The sequence below is a fragment of the Pteronotus mesoamericanus genome, unplaced genomic scaffold (genome assembly GCF_021234165.1).
Source record: "Pteronotus mesoamericanus isolate MK-2021 breed Mesoamerican mustached bat unplaced genomic scaffold, CSHL_Meso_final scaffold_651, whole genome shotgun sequence".
Classification (NCBI taxonomy): domain Eukaryota; kingdom Metazoa; phylum Chordata; class Mammalia; order Chiroptera; family Mormoopidae; genus Pteronotus; species Pteronotus mesoamericanus.
The window spans coordinates 12,147,802-12,171,799 of record NW_026555325.1 but is presented as its reverse complement, the minus strand read 5'-3'; the positions used below and the strand labels follow the sequence as shown (position 1 = coordinate 12,171,799).

The 23,998-nt window shown below is 37.8% G+C and overlaps 1 protein-coding gene across 2 annotated transcripts in view; it reads right to left on the bottom strand.

The window, feature by feature from the left end:
- Nucleotides 1–18,635, bottom strand: part of ACVR2A (activin A receptor type 2A) — a 91,983-nt gene extending 73,348 nt beyond the window's left edge. For both annotated transcript variants that reach the window (XM_054562511.1, XM_054562512.1), the window contains exon 1: nt 17,980–18,635. In XM_054562511.1, coding sequence (XP_054418486.1) covers nt 17,980–18,034 — 55 coding nt within the window. In that variant the 5' untranslated portion in view covers nt 18,035–18,635. The remainder of the gene's footprint in view (nt 1–17,979) is intronic.
- Between the last annotated feature and the right edge of the window lie 5,363 nt (nt 18,636–23,998).

The window sequence follows — 23,998 nt, the reverse complement described above, 5'->3', positions numbered from 1 at the left end:
AAGCTGTTATAAACATCTATGTATAGGTTTTTGTGTGGACATAAGTTTTCAGTTCCTTTGTGTAAATACCAATGAGCATGACTGCCGGATCTCATGGTAAGAGGGTGTCCAGCTTTGTAAGAAACCACCAAGCTGTCTCCCAAAATAGTTATACTGTTCTGCATGCCCACCATCAATGAATGACAGTTCCCATTGTTCTATCTCCTTGTCGGCATTTGGTGGTGCCAATGTTCCAGATTTTGGCCACTGTAATAGGTATGTAGTGGTATCTCATTTTTTAAATTCTCATCTCTCTGATGACATGTGATAGGAAATGTCTTTTCATACACTTATTTGCCATCTTCTGTTGAAGTCTTTGGCTTATAATTTAATTGTGCTATTTGTTTTCTTCTTTGTTCTTTTGACTATTTTGGATAAGAGTCCTTTATTCAGGTATTATTAAATATTGCAAATATTTTCTCCCAGTCTGTGGCTTACCTTTCAACTACTATTTTTTATTGAGTTAATGTACAATACTTACAAAAGAAAAGAATGCTTACTACATACCAGATATCATTCAAAGCACTTTACATATATTAACCTTTCTATACTTTATAACAACTGTATAGAGTAAGTACCACTATTATCTCCATTTTCCAGATGAGAAAACTGCAGCACCGAGAAGTTAAATAACTTGCCCTAGGTCACAGAGGCAGGAACTCATGGCGCCAAGATACAAGATCAGGCACTCTGGCTCCTATGCTCTTAACCTACATCATATACTAACTTAGCACTACACTAAATGAGTCTGAAAGAGCACAGGGTCATGTGGTAGATGGACACATTCACAAATATAATACTAAATATGGTAATCAATACCATAGGATAAGTGATATTAAGTCCAAGTCTTCAGACATTACCAGTTGAAACTAATTCTATTTGAATTAGTTATTCCTACACCAAAATTAAGTATCCCAACTCAGCCTGAGAAAGAGTAACACATCTTTCTAAGGGTCTATCATTTTTCCATTCAATTAGCCCAGTATTTGTCCACTATGGTTTTGTTACTTTTTGTTTTAAGGTTTTATTTATTATTAGAAAGGGTAAGGGAGAAAGAGAGGGAAAGAAACATCGATGTGTAGTTGCCTCTTGCACGCCCCCTACTGGGGACCTGGCCCGCAACCCAGGCATATGCTCTGACTGGGACTCGAACCATCAACCCTTTGCCTCACAGGCTGGTGCTCAATCCACTGAGCCACACCAGCCAGGACAGTTTTGTTACTTTTCTAGTTAACAATAGTAACTTTCCTAACAATCTTTATTTCCAAAGAAAATTCCAGATGAAGTAAGAAATCAGAATCAGCATAAATGAGTTTTCACCATACCTATTAACTCAATACATAAGAGAAACAGAGACACCTTGGGTATGTACAAAGGTGGACCCCCCCCCCAAAAATGGAATTATCTTCTGGAGGGAGGGCTCCCTGTAGTACAGGCTTCCCCCACTAGATTAGTGTTCTAGGAACCCATCTGTATCCATACACCAGCCGGCGTTGTTGTGAGAGGCTGCATTTGTTTGGTTTCAGTGATTTTTTTTTTTTTTTAAAGACTCTTTCACCGTGTTTGCCCATTTCATGGTGGGTGATTTACAAGTGCACCTGTCCACACTATGCTGAGTATTTAACACTTTTTGACCAAAAACAGCATGGCCCCTTTGCCCCACCCTCCCTATTCACTCTATCTCACCCCGAGCAATTTTTTTGTTTCGCCGGATGAACAGAGTCCTCAAAGGGAAACACTTTGCCAATCTGGAAGAGGTGAAACAAAAATAGGAGAAGCACTAAATGGCATCAAAGTCGACAAGTTCAAAAACTGCTTTGAGCAGTAGAAAAAAATGTCTCAATAGGTGGGTGTACTGCATCAAATGGAGAGTACTTTGAAGGTGACTGAAGTTTAAACATGGAAGAATAAGTACACAAATTTTTTATAAATAAATTCCATTTTTTGGAGGTCCCCCCCTCATACTGACTTTTAAGTACTTAAAATGGGTAACTGTATCTGAACTTGTTGATTAAGAGAGATGTTCCCTTAATAACTAACAAAGAACTATTTTCAATTAGCATATCAAAGCTAAGAGTCTCCAAAGTCAAGACTTCTGCTTGTAACACAATTAATAGCAGGCTCTGTTTTACCTACACTCACTGATAAATTGCCACCTGGGAACAGCCAACCTATCTGGGTGACCAGGTGGCCCTGCTACTTGAGTTTCCCTTCTCATTCTCCTTTCAGTTAAAGACAAGATTATGTTACCCTTCCTCACTAAGCTTCATCTTCAAGCCCTTGCTGTTTCTAGTATGAGTTAAGAACCCATACCGGTGGTGAGGTATGAATGAGCAGAGATATTAGTGCAGAGGGGGAAAAGAAAAAATAAAGGCAAAAATGACAGAGCCCCTTCCTTTCTTACACATTGTTTCATTCTCCATACAGGGAGTTCACAACCATTTTCCTTCAGCAGCCCTGTCCCAGTACTTAAGCCAGTTGCCTTTCTCTCAAGCAATCTGGTGAGTTACCACCAATTGGGACTATTTTTATCCTAAACACAATGAAGTCATACATGGCTTATTTCCTACAGGGAAAACAATATCACATAATGGACGAAGCCTATATTCTAAAATAAGGTAAGCATCTGTTTTAACCTCAGTTGTGAAGCTTATGACCCTTTTTTCTCATCTGTAAAACCAGTAACTAAGGTAACTCAGTACCAGAAATACAATGTAGCAAGCAGTCAAGAGGTTTCCTTTTTATTTTCCATTTGGCTCTGAGAAAGGATCTCAGGTCCAGTATCTCAAATCCTTACAACACAGGCTTTGAAATTTTGACTACACACCATGGTAAGAAACACATTTTTCATTATGACTCAGCACATATGCAGATATAACAGATCTCGTAACTGAGATTTTGCAAAATGATACTAACCTCTACTATGTGTAATTCATTCTGATAGTTCCTATTTTCTTTCTTTATCCTCTGCCCTGCAACACTTCTCTTCCTATGGCCTCCTCCCTAATCATACATATGAATTTCTTTTTAGTCTAGTCACCATACCAACCCAGGGAGCAGGGTACTTTCCAAATGCAAATTGCAGCAGGTGAAAGAGATGTCAGAAGAAAAAATTCTAATAGTGCAGGGGAGAAATCCATTTTCCGTCAGACACCATGTTATTCTTGGGGGTAAAGTTAGTTGTACTGCTGTTATACAGAATACCAGAAGTAAAGAGGCTTGTATATTGGCCTAGGAACTTAATCAACACATATAACAATGATCCTTACAAAAAAAATGCTTCCTAGGTCCTAAAGTTTTTGGAAGATAACATATTGTTGGCCAATAAGTTCATTCGGTTTTAAAATAAAAATAAGACACATTTTTCATTTCACCAAAATTTTATTGAACAACAGTCACCATTTTGTTCCACTACCTTGTGTCATCTTTCAGGCAACTTTATTATTCCATCTCCCCAAAAACTTTTTATCTTTTTGAGCAAAGAATTGTTCCATGTACCTTTTTCCACTCTTCCAGGGAATGGAAATTTTTTCCATTAAGAGAATTTTGTAAAGACCAAAATAAATGGAAATCACATGCAATGTCTAGTGAATACAGTGGATGAATCACAACTCCCCAACAAAGCTGTAACAGTTTTTGCCTAGTCATCAAAGAAACATGAGGTCTTACATTATCCTGATGGGTTGTGCGTTTTCTGTTGACTAATTCTGAAAGCTTTTCCTTGAGTGCTTTCAGTTGGTCTAATTGGGAGCAGTACTTGCTGGAAGTTAACTGTTTGGTTTTCCTGAAGGAGCTCACAGTTGAGGACTCCGTACCTATCCCATCATCTATACAGCATCACTTTCTTTGGACGAAGACAGCCCTTTGGTGTGGTTGCTCGTGGTTCATCTTGCTTGCCCCATGATCTGTTCCCTTCTACTTTGTAAAGTATCCACTTTTCATAGCCTGCCACAATTTGTTTTAAAAGAACGTTTTTGTTATCTTTCAGTAGAGAATCACATGTGGCAATAAGGTCAAGAAGGTTTTTTTCCTGCTTAACTTATGTGGAACCCAAACATCAAAACAATTAACATAACAAAGCTAGTGCAAATGATTTTCGACTCTTGATCTGGATATTTTGAGTATGTCGGCTATCTCCCCACATGATATAACACTGATTGTTCCTAATTAATGTCTCAATTTGATTGCTATCAACTTCAACTGGTCTACCCAACCATGGAGCATCATCCAGCAAGAAGTCTCCAGCACGAAAACATCACAAACCACTTTTGACACATTCCTTTTGACACGTTCAATCAGTAATAGCACCTTCTCCAAACACTGTACATGTCTTTTTTTGCATTTCAGTTACTTATTTTCTTCTATTTTCAATATTAAAATGGCTAAACTAAAATTCACCAATTTTGGTAAGTTTTTTTAAATGCACGTTGATATGACAACTGTCACAATACAATCCAACAAGACTGCTTCAAATGAAGTTAAAGAAAACTGAGTGCAGAGCCATTGTACAGGGAAATCGAAATAACTTTTTGGCCAACCCAATATAGGAAAGGAGTTCTAAGTTAGGGAAGGAGTTCTGCCTATACAATGTCCTGTATCAGGGGGTGGTAAACGACCTCCCACAGGTCCAATCCAGTCTGTGGCCTATTTTTATACAGCCCCTGAACAATGGCTTTTACATTTTAATGGTTGAAAAAAATCAAAAGAATATTTTGTCACACATGAAAATCGAATTCCAGTATCTATAAACAGTTTTATTGGAACACAGTCACACTTATTTACATATTTTTCATGATAAATATTTGTTAAGCACCTATTATTATGTGTCAGACACCAGGAAAACTACATTGAATCAATCAGATAAAGTCCCCCTCATAAGTATTAATGAAAGGCAAGTGAAAGAAAAAAGCTTAGAGAAGTAACACTTGGCTTGTCATAGAAATCATCAGGGGGCCTATATGGCAAAAGATGAGTTTCGAAAAGGGCCTTATCAAACAGTGCCTTTAAGGTCACTGTAATGAATAATCATTCTCTAATATTTCATATTCAGTTGTTTCTGGAATACATTGCTCTCTACTCCTTTAATAAATCATTGCATTGTTACACATATCTGCAATAATATTTTAAGGTTTCATGTATATGCAAGTATGATTGTTTGTTTATGTAGCCTTTGATCCTCACTGTCATTTTGTGAGGTAGGTATTACTATTACAAACTCTATTTTACAGATGAAGAGACTAAGATTATAGAATTTCCTGAAGTTCACATGGTATATCATAATACCATGGTAAAGAAATGCCCAATACCCAAGTTCTCTCCCTACAGAATGTTTGCTCTTTCTACTATACCAGCTCAAGACCTGCATAATTAATTACTTTCACTGAATTTGAGATAAAGAATGTTCTTACTGCGGTTTGTTTTTTTAGAAAACCATTCTTTCTAACCAACAGCTACATTTGTACTAAAAAGATTAGCTTTTATTTCTATTAACTAGCCCCTACTAGTCAACCACATGTTTGAATGGCAGAAAATTCTATAATCTGTAACAGACTAGGCTTATCTACTCTTCTGCTGATTTCTTTTCATATCATGGAAACAAGACTAGCTATTAATTATAAAAATGTTGCTTAATTGAGGCCAATAAACATATGTTGTTAGACAAGAAGGAATTACAATTCTTTGTAGGGGCTATTCTCAGGCTCCTGCAGTGAAAAGATCAAAACTACCCTTCACTAATTCAAAAGGAAAAAAACACACTTCTTCTCTGACCCTACTCTTTTAACTTTACTCCATCCTTCTGAACTAAGGATCAACTCAAGTATCCTTCATAAAAATCATTCTGACAGAGGCAGTTACTGAAGAAAATAGTATCTGACAGTTTGTTAGACTCTCTCACCAGTTAAAGCCTCCAAATTTAATTGCTTCTATTATTTCTTGCCTTTTCAGCTAATAGGCAATCTCTATTTACATTTTAACAAACAATATAATTAGCAATCAATTTCCTAATTCAATACCCAAATGAGGTATATGTATCTCTAAAGAACTAAGGAAGAGAATTTAAAAAGGTTACCAGGTAAGGTTTGTAATGTAATATTCATACAGAATAAAAGAATGGTCAGTAACTATTATTATTACCTTGCTTATCTTGTATAAGTCAGTATCTTACAAGTACCCTCATTCATAATTTATCATTCTCTTTTAACTTTGACTTTTCATTCCTAACCATATCATTTTAAAATGTACTTATACCACTAATTTCAAGTCTCAATTTAAATAAAAATAATCAGCAAATTCTATTCTCTAATCCTGCAGCATGAAACTTCACTACCTGGTAACACAAGACCTAGCAACCAATTCTTTTTCTGTAACTACTCACTTTAAGGTAATAAATAAAATGGCTTATAATATTTACAAGGTAAAACTACACTTCTTTACGAAAGGTAGCTTACTAAGGATAGTTAGCTTTACCTGCTTCTAAAATGAAAGAAACCAAATGAAGAGAGGCAGTCACCATTGTATTTTTAAATTCAGTAAAGTTTAATGTCTTTTCTGGTTTTATCTCTGTGTAATCATGTAGTTTTCCCTAGTCAAAGATGATGCTACTGAATTTCTGCCAATATAAAGCTGATTTCCCTGTGCCAAGCACCAACTCCCTCTCCTACCAACAGTAGAGGCTTGAAATCCTTCATAGATAAAAATATTCAAGCTGACTACTTAAAGGCCACAGCCCTGAGTAAAAATAAATAGCCCTTAGTATTAACTATTTATCCTTTCAGTCTTTACTGTAAGACCTTTATAACCTATAAGGATATCAAATTCCTAAGAATTAAGTAGGCCAAGTTTCTACTTCTGACTCTTCAGCTATACCAACAATACAGTATCTTACAGGTTTAAAACAGTAAGAGGTGATCTTGTGGAGAAGGGGGAAAAGGCATCTGGAAACAGGTAAAGCCAAAGTTCCAGAAAGAAATAGGAATGCTTGAATATAAATTAGCACATACCCAAAATCTGAAGATAGGAATCTGACACAAAAATTCAATAGCCTCTAGTCTATTTTATTCTCTCCTTTTTGAGGTTTGGCTTTTATTTTTTTAAGACACTGTATTCAAAGTTCGCATATGCACAAAAAATCCAGCCATTCCTTTTTAAATAAGAAGTAGGAAAAAATGGGGTGACTAAGGGGAAGACTGGTAAGTGCAGGCAAGCTTTAAAATACAGAGAATGGTCAAAGCTAGAAGGGATCTTGGAGTCTCTCTAGCTTAGGTTGATGTAATAATAGTCTCCTAACTGGTCTCACCTCTTCACTCTCAAATGTACTTCCACTTCATTTTCCAGATAGCTTCCAAAGTGACCCTAACACATAACCCAAATCTAACTTCTTCTTTGAACTCTTTGCTGCCCACTGCCCTTTGGATTTCATTCCAACTCCTTCCAGTATCAGATCAAAACCCTTGCATGGTCTTGTCCCTGACTATTTCTCCAATACCATTCCTGCATTCATTTCAGGCAGCCAGTCAAATATTTATTGAGCTTCTACTCTGCCAGAAACTGTGCTATCCCTTGGGGGTATTGCAGTGAAGGTGAGAGAGGTGGCTCACCCTCTCTTACAGCCTACACTCCAGTGGTGGAAAGGGCAGATGAAAAATAGGTAGATAAATAAACTAAGTAATTAGAGATTGTAACATGTGATGTAAGACAAACAGTCATCCTCATGGGACCCTGTTTTTGTCAGAGCACATATGACAATTTATAATTATTTTATTAATTTGATTAATTACTTTATGACTTCAAACTCCATAAGGACATAATCATATCTATCTTATTCACTGTTGCATGCCAAGCACTTAGCACAGTGCCTAGCATGTCGTTCAATATTTACTAATTGAATTAATACTTATTTCATCCTCTTTAATTTAGAGATGAGTAGAGTGGGGTCTCAGTGGTTGCCAAGGTCAAAGAAAAGTAGGAAACAAGGAATCTGAATGAGAGACAACAAAATTTTAGTTCAAAATACTTATCTCGAAACGGAAGGATCATGTTTTTGAAGCTTGTAGCTGTTACCTCAAAACAGACTTGAGAATCTTTCAAGACTTTACTTTTACATGAAAAATTTTAAAACGCTGAAGAAAAATATTTTAAATTCCAACAAATAAAACGCTTAAGAAAAATATTTTAAATTCCAACAAATAAATGGATATGGAGATTTACTCCAATGTTTCCTTTTAATGCATGCTAGAACAATGAAACCTTAAAGAACTTGTAAAAGAACCACGGTATCTAAATGTTATAGATATTTCTTGGCACTCTTTATTGTTACTGCCATTGCTTTTCTTTGGCTGAAATGACTTACTCAGAATATTATCTCACATTAACTGACAGTTAGTTAATTTACCAACAAATTTAAAAATATCCCCCAAGAAATGAATCTATATTTTTAAATGTTTTACATACTACACACATTTTTTAAAATAACACTTAAAGACAGGTTAAAACCTAACATATACAGGGGTGGGCAAATGTAGGTTTACAGATGAAATGTTTTTACACACTACATTTTTAAAAATAAGACTAATGTAGCTTAAAAACTAACATATACAGGGGTGGGCAAAAGTAGGCTCACAACTGTAATACAAATAAATAATATAATAATAAATAATAGAATAATAAACTTTTGTGTACTCACAACTGTAAACCTACTTTTGCCCACCCCTATAGGTAAGATTTATGAACCATATGTATTATGTGGCATATTATTTCCATTTAATATATACTGGTTTATAAATTTTTTAAATTCTCAGAGTTTTAGAGACTTTCCAATATCTTGTAACTTGCCCACCCACACCCATTCCTCTTGAAATAATGCCTTGGAACAAGCTTTTATCATGTATAGTCATAAAAATTTGAACACCAACACATTTCTCCCTAATAATCAAGATCTCATTTCCATAAAATATAAACTGTAAACTTTGTAATCCTAACCAGGAAAAAAACATCCTACCTCAAAGCTTTAATACTGATAAGCTTATTTTTATTACAATATGTAAAGACAATTCATTTTTTAAATCTTTTAAAAGGCAACCCCTCCCTACATGGGTCCTTCTAATAATTACCTTCTTGCTTTATATTTATTTTCTTCAGCAACATTAGAGAATAAAATGATTCCCAATGTGACTATAGCTATTAAGAAAATAGTCAACCAAAGAAAAAAAGAGCTTTTATCTAGTCCAAAAGAATGGTATTGAAAAGGTTTAGAATTCAGGCATGAATAGCATATATCAAGTCAGGAAATTTCTAAATCTACTTCTATAGAACAGTGTAAATTACTGTGAGGAAAATGCTTCATGTAGATTTCAAAGAATATTTAAACACAAACAACATATTGAGCCACTAGTGCTTAAATCCTTTAACTCAACAGCACAATGGCTACATATCCATCATACAGTCTCTGCCCTATAAAAGAATATTATATGCTATCATGGGTTTTCTGTACTCTTATTTTTCCAAATCTATGCTGTATCTTCATTCATGCTTATAATCTAAATCCATATCTGTGTGTAGAATTTCTTTTGTTATGAGAGTGATTCCTCTTTTCTTCTGGCTTATTTCTTTACCAATTTTATTTAGTGCTACCATACTACCTCAAACTTCAGGCTGCTTTTCTGTCCTATATTCATCATATATGTATTTAGGACACCAATCTCAATCATATCATCTACTCCTATCTTCTGTAGGTTTTAATTACTTTACATTTGGACTTAACCCCCACAATCGAGATTGTTCTGCTTCTTCAAACAATTTTAAACATCTTTCCATCATATAAATCTCTTCTTCAGATTTAGTCAAAATTCCTTCATTCTAACTTGCCTTTCATCCATGATCAAGTTTTCTCACAAATGCCCTCTGTGTTCCTGATCCTACTGTACTTTTCTCTTTATATTAAGATAAATAAACTCCTTGCCCTGACCAGTGTGACTCAGTTGGTTGGGCATCCTCCTGCAAAGCAAAAGGTCACTGATTGTATTCCAGGTCAGGACACATGCCAGGGTTGCGGGTTTGGTCCCTCCACCCCCATGGCCGTGGCACCTACAAGAGGTAACCTATTAAGGTTTCTCACCCTCTCTTTCTCACTCCTTTTCCCTCTCTAAAAATAAATAAATAAAACCTTAAAAACAAAACAAAACAACCTTCTCAACCTCCTGCCAAGCCATTTTTCCCTATTTTTAGGACCTATATTTTCCAGCAAGTCTTTCCTAAGTGAAAAAAATCTGAACTCTTCAAAATTACAATCTAATTTTGTTTTGGCACTTTCCTGTGTGCTTAATTCATCCAACTAATCCAGAAGAGAAAAGGGCTCAGGCAGGGCAGGTCCACGTTCTCCCCTGGGATCAGGTTTCCCTCAATTCTGTACTTAAGACATGTTCCCTATTGTAGATTAAATAATGAGTACATTTTTCAGTGCACATTATTTTCTGTTGCAAATATTTACTTATTCACCTTCTTCTCTACTCAAGAGTACCAGCTATAGAGAGTAAGAGATTGCAGTACTTTTTAGGAGTTTAGTAACCGTTGATCACTGAATTAATTAATAGGTCATAATCAAAAAAATTTAAATGAAACAGAATATCAAAATAGAAGTGCCTTACATACAGAGTTAGTTCATGAAACTTCTGATACATGTATGAAGGAGGGACCCAAAGAAAACTGCAATTATCTTCTGGAGGGCAAACCCCTTGTAGTGCAGGCTTCCCCGACTAGGTGAAGTGTTCTAGGAACCCATCTATATCAATGTACCACGGGGCACTGTTGTGAGAGGCTGCATTCCATTTCAGTGAATTTTTTTGAAGACTCTAAACATGTTTGCAATTTCATGACAGGTGATTTACGAGTGCACTTGCCCACATCATGCTGAACATTCAGTGGTTTTTGACCCACAGGAAGGCATGACCCCCGTGATCCACTCTGCCTATTCACCTGATCTCACCCTGAGCAACATTTTTTTGTTTGTTTCCCTTGATGAAAAAAGTCCTCAAAGGGAAAGAAACACTTTGGCCAGTCTGAAAGAGGTGAAACAAAAGCAGCAGAAGCACTAAAAAGCATCAAACTCTACTAGTTCAAAAACTGTTTTAAGCAGTGGAAAAAATGTCTTGATATGTGTATTACATCAAATGGATAGTACTTTGAAGGTGACTGAAGTTTAAACATGGAAGAATACACAATTTTTTATGAATTCCAGGGGTTTATTTTGCATCCCCCTCGTACATACTTATGTACACAGGAACTGAGTCATGATGCAATGTATATTTCTTACGCTGGGTTATGGTCAAAAAACTTGAAAGTCATTGAACGTGAAGACCTCTAAGATGCCTTCTAAATCTATATGTTTCAAATTATACTAAAAGCTTTATTCTAAGGATCAGAGACATATTAAAAAATGGAAAGAAATTAATGATGCAAAAAAAATTTTTTCTTAATAAAACATTACTATTGAACTCTAACCTTAAAATTAAAGAATAATAAAGCTTTTAGAGTAGAAAAGGTTCAGAGACCATCTAATCCAAGTTCACCACTTTAATGCATAAAAGAGCCTCAGACTCATTGGAAATAAAAAATTAGTAAATTTCACTTCATTCATTCAATAAACATTTGCTGAGCACCTATTGTGTGCCAGGATCTATGATAGAGTCTGTGAAAAAAGAGATGTCTTTGAAAAGCTAAGTGTATATACGCAAGTATACATTTGCACTAATTACTGGAATCAAGGTAATTTACAAAGTTTAAGAAAACAGAAAGCAACTAACTTAGCCTGGGTTGTGTGGCAGAAAAAATGTTTCTAAAGAGGTGATACTTCTCAGTCTTAAAAACCGGAGTTATAGCTAGGTTATGGAGGAAGAAATAGTATGTACAAAGGTACCATACTGATATACAATAAAGGATGGTACATTCAGGAAGAGCAAGTCCAGTTCCTATAGCTGGACCCATGCTGAGGAGGAGCCACAACAGAATACCTAGCACTTATGTGACATTTAATATTCAAACCACTCTCTGAAGTAGGCACTATTAATATCCCCATTCTGTAGACGACAAAACAAGCACACAAGGTGAAATGATCTGCCCAAGGTTAAGTTGAGAAGCCAGGATGTAAAACCTGTAAACCGAGGAAGTCTAACCCCAGAGCCTGTACTCTTAGCCACTATCCCAAGAGGTTAAGAGGAAATAGGCAGGAACCAAAAGATAAAGGACTATGTATGCCATTCTAAGACTTTGCATTTTAAGCTAAAGGTGACTCACAGTCAGTGAAAGGTTTTAAGCAGGAGTGACATATTCAGATTTATTTTTTAATGAGGTCAAAATAACAGCTATATAGATGGACTGGAAGAGGAAGTAGTAACAAGGAACTAGCCAGTCTTAGTAGAAATGCACTACGACACATTTTCAGGTATGAAAAATGATGATGGGTAGACACTAGCAGTGCTGGCACCAGAACCCAAGGCTAAATGACCACCACAATCACATTCCTGTCTAGTATCCATAAGAACCTTCCCCTTAAGGGGAAGTCAATTTTTCCCCTAAAGCCACCATTCTAACAGTATAAGATATCCAACCTCAGAGACAACAATACATTCCCTTTAAGTCCCTTTATTAAACGAAATCTGACCATTAGATGCATTAGGTATATGAAAGTGACTAAGAGTTGGAAAATGAAGGGAAGTCAATTGCTCTCTATAGTAGTTTTCTTACCTTCTTGACTTCTCCTTCCTCTATACACTATTCCTGGCACTTTCATGTTCAATAGTCGATTTCAAATCAATGTTCTGTCTAGACATGACTATTATAATCCAACAGAATTAAATTTACCACAGAGGAAGTCTAATGTGGTCACAGCTGTGGCAATAAATATACTCTCTGGTCTGGTCAAATTTTGGTTTAAACAGTGACAATGAATGAATATTAATAAGAGGCAGACTTTTTCAAAGCAGCAAGGAGTTAAAGAAAACCAGAATATTAAAAAGGGAATAAGAGCAATCTAAAGTTTGATAAAGCCATTTGATTCTAAGACAGTAACACTACTCCAAAGTGTGTGTGTGGTATTCCAGAAACCAAGAAATGAAAGAACAGTGGAAAAGATTACCTGGTCAATCTCAAGAATTCTAAATTCAATCCGTTTTCATTTAAACCATCAGTAAGCCCTCTTGAGCCACCCTTAATGCTAAGCAATGAGTGTGTTCCATAAGCAACTAACCTCCAGTACAGGGAAGTACAGAGGAACAGAGGAGGAGAGTAAACAAAGAAGGGAGGAGAGTAGCAAGGGAAATATTAATATAATGAAAGGGAATGGAAGGAATGAAGGAATGATAAGTTACAGAACACAAAATAAAAAGTAAAGGAATACTAGTGATCCCAATATCAAGCATTGCCAACTTTACCTAACTTTCTCTCTGAGGGGCACCATGACAAATGGCAACATAGTAGAAAACAAAAATAAAAATTTAAACTACAGATTTTACAAGACACCAAAGATGCGAAATAAGGGTACTTACAAAAATAAAAAAGCTACAAAACAGTTTTAGAGTCTATGGGACAATCTAGAAATTATTAAAATCTCATTTGGTTTAGTTATGCTTTACTTCTCATAAAACAGTGATTCTGCTGGTATCAGAGAGATATATAGGAGGTGTGTTACAAAGACCTTATGAGGCTTATTTGCATACTTTTTGTGGGGTAAGAAGAATTTTTCTACTCACCATTGTAATGCTATTTATTTTAAGAGTTTCACTCTAATTCTTATCCTGGCTGGCTGAGTTAACTTCCTTAAAACCAGACTTCAAAACAAAGTAAGCACTATTTAATTATGGTCAAATTTTAACCTTAAAAAGGACAAGGGTCTACAATAGATCATAGAATATTATTTCGTACATTCTAAAAGAGCCTAATGGTAACCAAAACTCTGCTAATGATTCTCAAGAAAATTATATAATTAAGAAATATAATTATAATTATATAATTAAAAGTTTCTTGAATTTAAAGGTAGCTAGACAAAAGGAATACTCATTTTTTAAAAAAATGAATTTACATCTTGAATCATGCAGGAAACATATAATAGTGGGCATATTTCTTCTATATGAAACCTACAAAACTTTCAGGCACCATGTTAAACACACACACACACACACACACACACACACACACACACGGCCCAGGATAAAAGAAAATATCCTTAAAGATGATCATTATGGCAAATAAACTACTGGATCAAAAGCAAATATAACTAAGCTCTATACCTTGAACAATCATTCATCATATCCATAAATGTGCAATCTCCATGAGTATTCCATCATAACAAATGGCTGGTGAGAGTTAATTCGTAACAGCATAATATTTTCAATGCAGTATAACAGGATGAAATAATGTATATACCTGTAGTCTGTTTCTCTAATTTAATCATTCTGATTTTAAAAGATAATGAAAAGTCTTAATACAAGGTCACCTGGAGATCACTAATACCATGTACTTACAAAATTTAGGTAAGTTGGGAGGGGGAGCCGAGCCCCTTTACTAATATACTAATGCTTTTAAAAATTAAAAGTTTAAAGTAGGACTTCTCAACCTCAACACTACTGACATTTTAAGCCAGATAATTCTTTGTTGTGGAAGGCTACGTGGCGCATTATAGGATGATTAGCAGCATCCTTCCTCTATACCCACTAGATGCCAGTAGCACACCCTCCCCTCCTCCCCTATAGCTGGAGCACCCGTTCTCCAAATATGCCCTTTGGGGCAGATGTGCTGGGGAGGGATGCAAAGGTCACCCAAGCCTGAAAACTACTGCCTTCTTATAAATAATTTTTTTTTAATTTTTAAATGAATGGGGGAGTGGGCTATTTTCTTTCTCTTCTGCTCTTGGTATTTCAATATATTATATTTGAATTTGATCGCAGGCTACATTTAAGAGATTCTGCCTTTTAGAAAACAAAGCATTTACTATATATCATTTGTTAGCTAAAGTTCAGAAGAGTCCCAGAAGATTCACTGCACTGTCAATTCCCCCTCTAACCACACATATACTGATCACAGAAATACGTAAAGTATTGCCTAGCTCAACTGAAGAAAATGCACATTTTTTTTTATTGTATTTCTTATCTCATTAAGTATATGAATTAGGCTGCTCCAGCTCCCACAGAATCCAAAGGAATTCTCAACTGATTCAGTGCAACTCAAATAGTACAATAGTTGCAACACTTTAAGTTGGATAAAACTAAGAACAAGTATTAAACTCACCCTCATATTTTAACAAATTGTGGAGAAAGGTACAAATTAATCACAATTCATTAAAAACAAAAAAACTAAGTAGGTTTCTCTGTAAAACAAAATATGAGGAAGAATAAGAAGAATGAAAAAAAAATCAAAGTGAATCTGTAGACATTTCTAGATGAGGGCAAAATTAAAAAATGATTCCCCTGGAATAAGAGGAGGAAATTATATACTTGGCCATACCCTACAGGAATAGTCTGTAGATTCAGTCTCCAGTATGCATACCACAGAATGGAAACTGAAAAATAAAAATCCATATAATACTAAAGAAAACAGCAAACATCTATTCTAAGCACCTGAAGTAAACTTGTTCTTTAGTATTAATCTCCATTTGATTTAAAATGTTCAAATATCCAGAAACAAAAAATTGGAAACTTGAAAAAAATTTTAATTCTCATAAAAAGAGCCACCCTTATGCCAGATTAAATATTACACAGAAAAATGGTGAGGAAAATAAACATAATCCTTTTTTAGAGTGCATTGGATTCACAACAAAAGCCCTTGAAAAAAGCAGACATTTTAAGTTCTAAAAACCTTCATGTATAAATATGGATTAAAATATGTAAGATGATTTCCATCATCTTCAATAGAATTATATTTTAGTTCAATTAGGGATGTTTATTTTAAAACCGATGCAAAAATATTTAATATTAGTTAAAAGTAGAATAGCTATATGCTCTATAGCAACAAATTACTTTATTTCAAAATTTTAGCCATTAACCTCTTTGGCCCAGTGAAAATAATCCTGCAAGAAACTAATGCTCAATTGTTTTTTTCTCCCAAACCAAGCAGAGGAAGCTGTAAGATTATAAGATCTGTAGTGGCAGGCTGCTTTTCCAGAAGTAATGCCTTGAGACTGCTCAAGAATAACCTCCTTCACCAATGAGTGTGACTCAGGTGAGCTTGGGAGGGAATAACGTCCACAATTCTTTGGTCAGTGGCCATGATGCCCCTCCTCCTCAAGGGCAGGGGATCAGAAAGAGGGATCTGCACAGGAGGAGTTCACCAACCAGAGCATATAGGGGCAGAGGAGAGTACAACCGGAAAAATAAAAACCTCATGGTTAAGTCATGTCACAAAAGAGGTTTAATGTTATCAAGGTATTCATTCATTTCAGAGACACCATTGTTTATCTTCCTTCCCAAACCGTGCACAAAAAGAACTGTCAGCCTGCCTTAAGCATGTACCTTCTTCCATTTAAACAGACATGATTCTTTTAATCTCTGGCAATGATCGCCATTTCACAACACATTCAGCCCACCCAGAACTGATCAATACCACTACAGACATAGGACTAGACTTCATCCATTTATTAACCACAAGGAAATGTACCATTCAGCAAAATTCTTTACATTACAAAGGATTCTATTAAAAGGGGGGGGGGGCGGGCGGGTGGACGGACGGACGGACACACACACACACACCCACACACACACACACACACACACACGCACGCACCACAGAGGTACACAAAGAAAAGACTACCACCCTCTAATTTCCCTGTGGCAAATGAGATAAAGACCTGGCCATGAAAACTGTCAATTCCACCCCCCCCACCCCATATTCTATCTCACAACCTAGTAACTGAATATTTAATTTTATGATAAATAGATTTATTACTTTAAAATTGTTCATCTTTCGAACCAACTCTCCTGTTACGTACATTTGCACACCTTTCAGCTAGATGCTGTATTCATTTACATAATTTCAAATACAAAAGATTAGTTTTCCAACCACTGGTTGCAACCATAGAACATTCCCACAAAATCAAAATTTCAAATACAAAAGGGCCAGATTATTTTTCCAACCGTGGGCCAAAACCTATTTTATGAACATAGTGAATCTGACAGTATGAACAATTTCAAATGGGCTATTTTAACCCCACAACAATGCTTCAATACAACGCATTTAAAATAGGTATTTCGTAGGTAAGCAAAATCTATGCCAGAAAAGAGCACATAAATGGTGGTTGGAAGCCAGCAACATTACCAACACACAGCGGCATACCTCTTCTGCACTGGATTATAGTTAATACTCCGACAGCAACAACTACAACTATTTTTAACACTGCTGGACACTGAAGTTGAGAAAACGTGAGAGGAGACCCAGATGAAATCCCCGATTATGATCCATTGTTTCTCACGGTCAAAATTAGGCAGCAACTGATTTGATCTCTGACGTTTTAGTCACTGGTGAAACACTAATTAAAAGACGATTTAAAAAAAACAAAACCCTTATTTTGGAGGATGCCACACTAGATGACACGCTGGAATACGCCTTTCAGGTCTCAAACCTTTGCATAAATTGTCACTTGTGGTATTTGCGGCTTAATTGCAACCCAACCGGTGCTGTCATCCAGTGTTATGGCCACAAAGCCACGACTTTCTCACTTCCACAACAACAGAGCAGGCACTCTTATCAGTTACCAGCCTAACTCAAAACGAGGAAAATTCAAGGAGGTTTCCAGATCACAATCAGACCTTGGGGGGTGGCAGCCGAGGGGCTCGGGTTGGGGGGGGGGGCGGGGAACTCCCCAGGCTCCACTGGAGCTCGCCGACCCAACAACAACCGCGGCCGCCAGCAGCGGCAGCAGCCGCTGCAGCCCCGCCGCGCCGCGCTCCAGGCACCTACCTGAAGAACAAGAGATAAGAAAGACGGCAAACGCCAACTTCGCAGCAGCTCCCATTTTCCCGAGGCGCCGGGGAAGCCGTAGGAAGTTCTCGCTAGATATCCAGTTCCCTGGATCTTCCTCGGAGACAAACCTCCTGGTGTAAAATCAACCGTCATAAAACATATTCGGAAGCCCCGACCAAAAAACGTTCACGGGGTTAAAAAAGAAAAAGAAAAAAAGAGGAAAAACAAAAAGAGCACAACAATAAAAAGAAATGCACCACGGGGGAAAAACCGGCACACACACGCACAACACACTAAACCAAACAACGAAAAGCCAACAACAACAAAAGCAGGTTTAAATCACTGTCAAAATCACTGTCAGCTCCGCTCGCCTCTCGGGTCTCTCAGAACAAAACGCGAAGCTGAGGCGACGAGGAGGCGGCGGCGGCGGCGCCCGCTGCCGCCCGGACAGTCCGGGAACCGAGCTGGGTCCGACGTCCGGACCGACCTTCAACCCGGACACCCAAAGTCCGCGGACCACTGGTAGCCGAGCTCGCGGCGGCGGCGGCCGAGGAGGCAGCGGCGCGGAGAAGGAGAGACGGACAGCAGCGACAGCGGTGGTGCAAGCAACAGCCAAGTTCTGGTCCAGGCTCTGGCTCCGGCTCCGGACTCCGAGCTCGGCCGCGTTTTCGGTCCCCTGGCCTCCACCAGCCCCGCCCCCTAAACTTCCGGTTCCGGTCCGAAGCTGGAAGGCAGGCACGGTGGAGGAACGCTCCGCGGTGGCGGCGGCCGCGGCGGTGGCGGTGGCGGCGGCGGCGGCGGCGGCTGTGGTGCGCAACGCGCGTGCCGAGCCCGGAGCTCAAGGAGATTGTTGAGCTAGCGAGGCGGGAGCAGTGGAGGGGTAGAGAAGAGAGGGCGGGGCCGGCTGGAGAGCGAGGAGGCGGGGCGGATGGAGGCTTGTCACCGCGAGGCCTCGGCGTCCGGCCTGCTTGGCCTGCTGGGCTCCGGGGCTTTAGTAGGTGGGCGGGCGGGTGAGTGTGGTCGGTGAGCCCGAGCACCCGGTTTTTTTAATCGCTCCACTGGCCTCTCTGGAGCTCACACCTAAGCGGTCAGGGGAACCCAAGAAGAAGAGGACCTTAAGGCGGGGCGGATGGCTGGTGACTCCTCCGGGGGCCGTCTGCGGCGCCCTGTATATCCTCTGGGGGGACGCCTCGTCCGCTCTAAGACTTCGGGCGCCGAGAAGCCGCGGGTGGGAGCTGACCCGCTGCGCCTACCGAGCTGCCTGAGCTCGGAGCAAGCGAGCTGGTATGTCTGTGCCACCAGTCTTAACGATGCATCCCACCCTTGTGGCTTCTGCTTAAGTGTTGTCTTTCGGCTAAAAAGAAGAAAACAAAAAACAAGGAGCATGGCTATCCACCCGGTCAGGATATCCACGTCAATTATTACGATGTGCAGTTTGAATCCATTCCCACCATTCCTTTTAATACACGGATCATTGTGTCGAGAATTGTTCTGAACGTAATAGGTTCCCAAATACCTGCAGATTATGAGCGACATATTTGGTGGTCAGAAAACTGTTTACTTTTTCAGATTTTAGGGCCTATTTTTATCTCTTAATTTAAGTTGATTGCTTAGAAGGTGCTGTTCTAGGCATGCAGTTGGATCCAAAATGTAAAAGTAGTATTTGCACCCCAAGGAGCTCACAGTGTTTGCTCTACTGGAAGTGACTACCGAATACAAACTAAAGACAGTATTAAAGATACTGGCTTTGTCATTTACCACACTTTAGCAAGCTCTGTGCAAGTTGGGATCTTACCTAATTAGCATATATAATGGGTGCTTAATAAATAATTGTATAAATGGCTAGGGGATAACTGCCTTTTTCTTAAATCCAATATTCTCACTTGTACACTACACATTTTTGTCTTATTAATAAAAATAATAAAGCAACTATAGTATATGGCTAATTCATGTTTTTACTTGCGGCTTACCAATTCCCACATTTTTCTCACAAAGCCAAGCCTTCACCCTTGTATTTATAGTTTTATTTTTCCCTTCCTCCAAATTACTCTGTATTCCTATTGAAGTCATCCTGTAATTATCTGCCCGTTTATACAACTTGTCAGGGTTATTAGCAATCACTGTGGCACTTTAAACTCTCTCCAGGGCTTCCAATTCTCGAGTCATGGTACTCAGAATTTGACTGATACCGTGCAACAGTTAAAAGTCCAAAGTTGATCTTCAAGGTATTTAAAAGATCTCATGTAGTTCTCTGGACTTTATGGGCTATTCAAAGGAATAAATATACATCTTCCTTTGGCTGGTTGAACTAAGATATGCCACTAACATTTTGAGAAAGAGTGTATTTTATTTAGAACTACCTTCATTTCATCCAGGAATTTGATGTCAGTTATACCCTGGATCAGGCCCCACTGTTGTCTTATCTCTGCATCACTTCAGTATTTTTGAATTGTGTAACAAGAGCAAGTGGAATAACTGGAATAACCAGCAATAGGACTAAAACTTGAAAACATATTACTTACCTTACCACCCAAATTACCTAGTATAAAAATGTAAGAGAAGATGAAAATTATTTTCCTGTAGTATGAAAGAGGAGCAACAAGTCAAAGTCTTCACTGTAATATTCTTTTCTAATAGTTAACCCCATGGGAAATTTTACTAGCATCCATTAACAATAGTTACTGATTTTGTTCCTAAATTTGTGTTTACCCTGCCCTTGGCATTGTTTTGAATCCTCTCCCGAGGACATTTTTTCATTACTGTTAGAGAAGGGGGAAGGGAGACAGAAGGAGACATTGATACGAGAGAGAAACATGGATCAACTACCTCCTGTACTGGCCTGGGCCAGGGATTGAATCTGCGACCTAGGTATGTGTCCTGACCAGGAATCAAACCATCAACCTTTCAGTTGTGGGAGGACACTCCAACCAACTGACCCATACCTGTCAGGACTGCCCTCTGCATTTTTTAAAAATTCAAAATAATTTAACCTATTAAGACATGAGAGTGCCTTGAATGGTGTAGCTCAGTGGGCTGGGCATCATCCCACAAACTGAAAGTTTGCCAGTTCAATTCCCAGTCAGGGCACATGCCTGCTTTGCAAGAGGCAACCAATCGATGTTTCTCTCACACACCTCTTCCTCCTTTCCCTTCTCCTTAAAAATAAATAAAATATTTTTTTAAAAAAAGATATGAGAGTATGTGACTAATTTCCACAGGAATTCCAAAGCTTCAAAAGAAGGCAGAGGTAGCTGCAGCTGACTCTACTGCCCCTCTTTCCTCCCTATTTTGGAGAATAACTTTTTCTTATCTGCAAATCCAATACCTCCCTAACAGTGCAAGCTGTACAAACTGGATTTAGGAAGAACAGTGAGGAAAGGAAAATGAAACATGAAAGGAATTCTGGTCTGACAGAGCATTAGACATTATGTGTTAAACAGCTTCAGCTAATATCACTTAATCCCAAAATTTGAGACTTAGCCTTGTAGCTACTTCAATGCTAGAATTTCAAGTAAGTGTCCCAGCAAGCAGTTCAGTTAAACTGCTAATTTAATTTGGAAGAATCTTGAGAAGCCAGTTCAACCTAGAGAGATTCAAGTATGTGTTGGCTGGATGAAGAAGCAGGTAAAATGAGGGTCACAGACTGCTTCCAGAATAAAGGATGATTTCTCATATGACTCAAAAAGGTATGAACTGACTTAAATCTTCACCTCTGAAGTGGGGCTGGAATTGAACTAGCCTTAGAGATTGGATAGTATGGCATTTGTTGTGAGGAAATTTACCTGAAGGTGTTCACCAGTCTTTGGACATACCAACAGCTACATATAAGCAACACATGCCAATTCTTCCTTCATCTTCAGGAAGATGACCAAACCTTGTAGAGTATGAGGGATGTTGAATTCCCCTTGGATGAAGGATTTTTAAAAATTTCTGCATCTTTCCAGCTACTGTAAAAAAATCTGAGTTCAGATAAAATGGGCATTCCAGAAATGGCTCAACTAATGAATTTCCTAGCTATGTACCAATCCTATAAAGCATAATACATGGGGAACAAACTTGGTACCTTGGTAGGTCAAAGGACGCAGGTAAAAATCAGCATATCTTTATTATCCTCCTCTCCCTAAATGTGCAAGATGGGAAGAATATTCCCTATATCCTAGTTTTTGCTACTGTTACTCCTCTATTTCTACTTAGGACTGTACTGTGTCAGTGGGGTAAAAAGACATACTAGGAAGAAGGATGTGGAAGTAGATGGTAGGACAAAACATTAAGGCCAAACAGTCTAGGACAGAAAACTGGGCTAGAAGAGTTAGGAGAAGCTATGGTGAAAATAACGTATCCACGATAAAAAGGCTACACTAACCCAGCTAGTAATATAAATCTCAACAACCAATTGAGTTCTCAGTAATATCCCAAGGGTGACATTTGACTTTTTCTCCCATATCACCTTCTTTGAAATTCAATGAATGTGTGGAAAATAAAAAGAACAGGATTATTTTGGGGAGGGTTTTTTCCCACCCCTCCAACATTAAATTCATGAGCTCAGGTGTTTAGTTTTCTAACTAATTCTAACTAATTTCTAATAGTTTTATAGCTATTTTATTTCTAAACATTATAACTTTTATTTCTAATAGTTTTCAACTACTCTTTCTATAACAAAGAATAGTCAAGGCTTTGAGATATACTGCCTCCCGAGTGAAAAGATGGTGGAGTAAACCCATGTTACTCAAAAGCGTGGTTCTCAAACCAGTGTTCCTAAACTGTCTTCAATGAGATCAGTGCAGACATTAACAACAGTTTAAAAAGTTTTGTAGTAGCCCTGGCTGGTGTGGCTCAGTGGATTGAGTGCCAGCCTATGAACCAAAAAGTTTTGTAGAAACTTAACGAAATAAGTTTACATCTGCTGAAGCTAATAATAATAGTAATAAATGTTTTCATTTCATGATTTTAGTAATTAAATTTTATTGTATTTTACCAAAGCGTCATAGATTTTAAAATCACCACACATAATTTGAGAGGTACTGGAGTATAGAATAGGCAACATTGCCAAGACTCTTTCTCAAAAATAATGCCTTCCATCCATTTTAACAAATGCTTAAATTCTTGAATAAAGCTTTGATGCTATAGTCCTAAAATGTTCTATAATGCACAGCTGCATAAGAATCAGTCATTTTTATTGCATTGTTCATCTTTATCTGTTATTCATTTATTTAACAAGAAGTTATTAGTCATAGGATTTGTGCTAGGTATTGGTTGCGTAATGATAAGTGAAATGGATATTGTCTCTGCCCTCATTGAGCTCACAGTATCATGAGGAGGACAAAAGTTGCCTGGGTTGCAGGCCAGGTCCCCAGTGGGGGACACTCCAGAGGCAGCTACACATTGATATTTCTCTCCCTCTCTTTCTCCCTCCCTTCCCCTCTAGAAATAAATAAATAAGTCTTTTTTAAAAGACAAGAAGAAGAAGAAGAAGGAATAGGATATACAAAGCCTATGATATGTTCAAGATATTGTAAGAAGGCCCTCATAGCAATAGGGAGAATGGTATGAATAAGGAGAGAGAGGAGTACAGGCCAGGCTCTGCAAGATCTCATGGGCCAAAGTAAGATCCTTGGATTTTATTCAAAGTGAAGCATCAAGCCATTGGATGGTTTTAAGTAAAGGAGTTACGTGGTCTGGTTTATGTTTTAAAAATTACTCTTGCTCTCACATGGAGAACAGGTTGCAAAATATTACCAAAGAAAGCAAACAGACTAGATAGGAGGGTACTGCAATAAGTCAGGCAAGAGACTATTGATAATATGAACTCATTTAGAAAGAAATGAACAGAAGTAAGATATATTTTCTAAGTACAATCGACATGATTTGCTGCTAAAGGGATGACAGACATAGTGTCATTTGTTGAGATGGAAAATGTCTAGGGGAAGATAGATATTGTAGAGAAGGGGGTGAAGGGACGAATAGTGAAAATTTTTGATTTTGAAAATGGTAAGTTTGACTTGCCTGTGAGACCTCC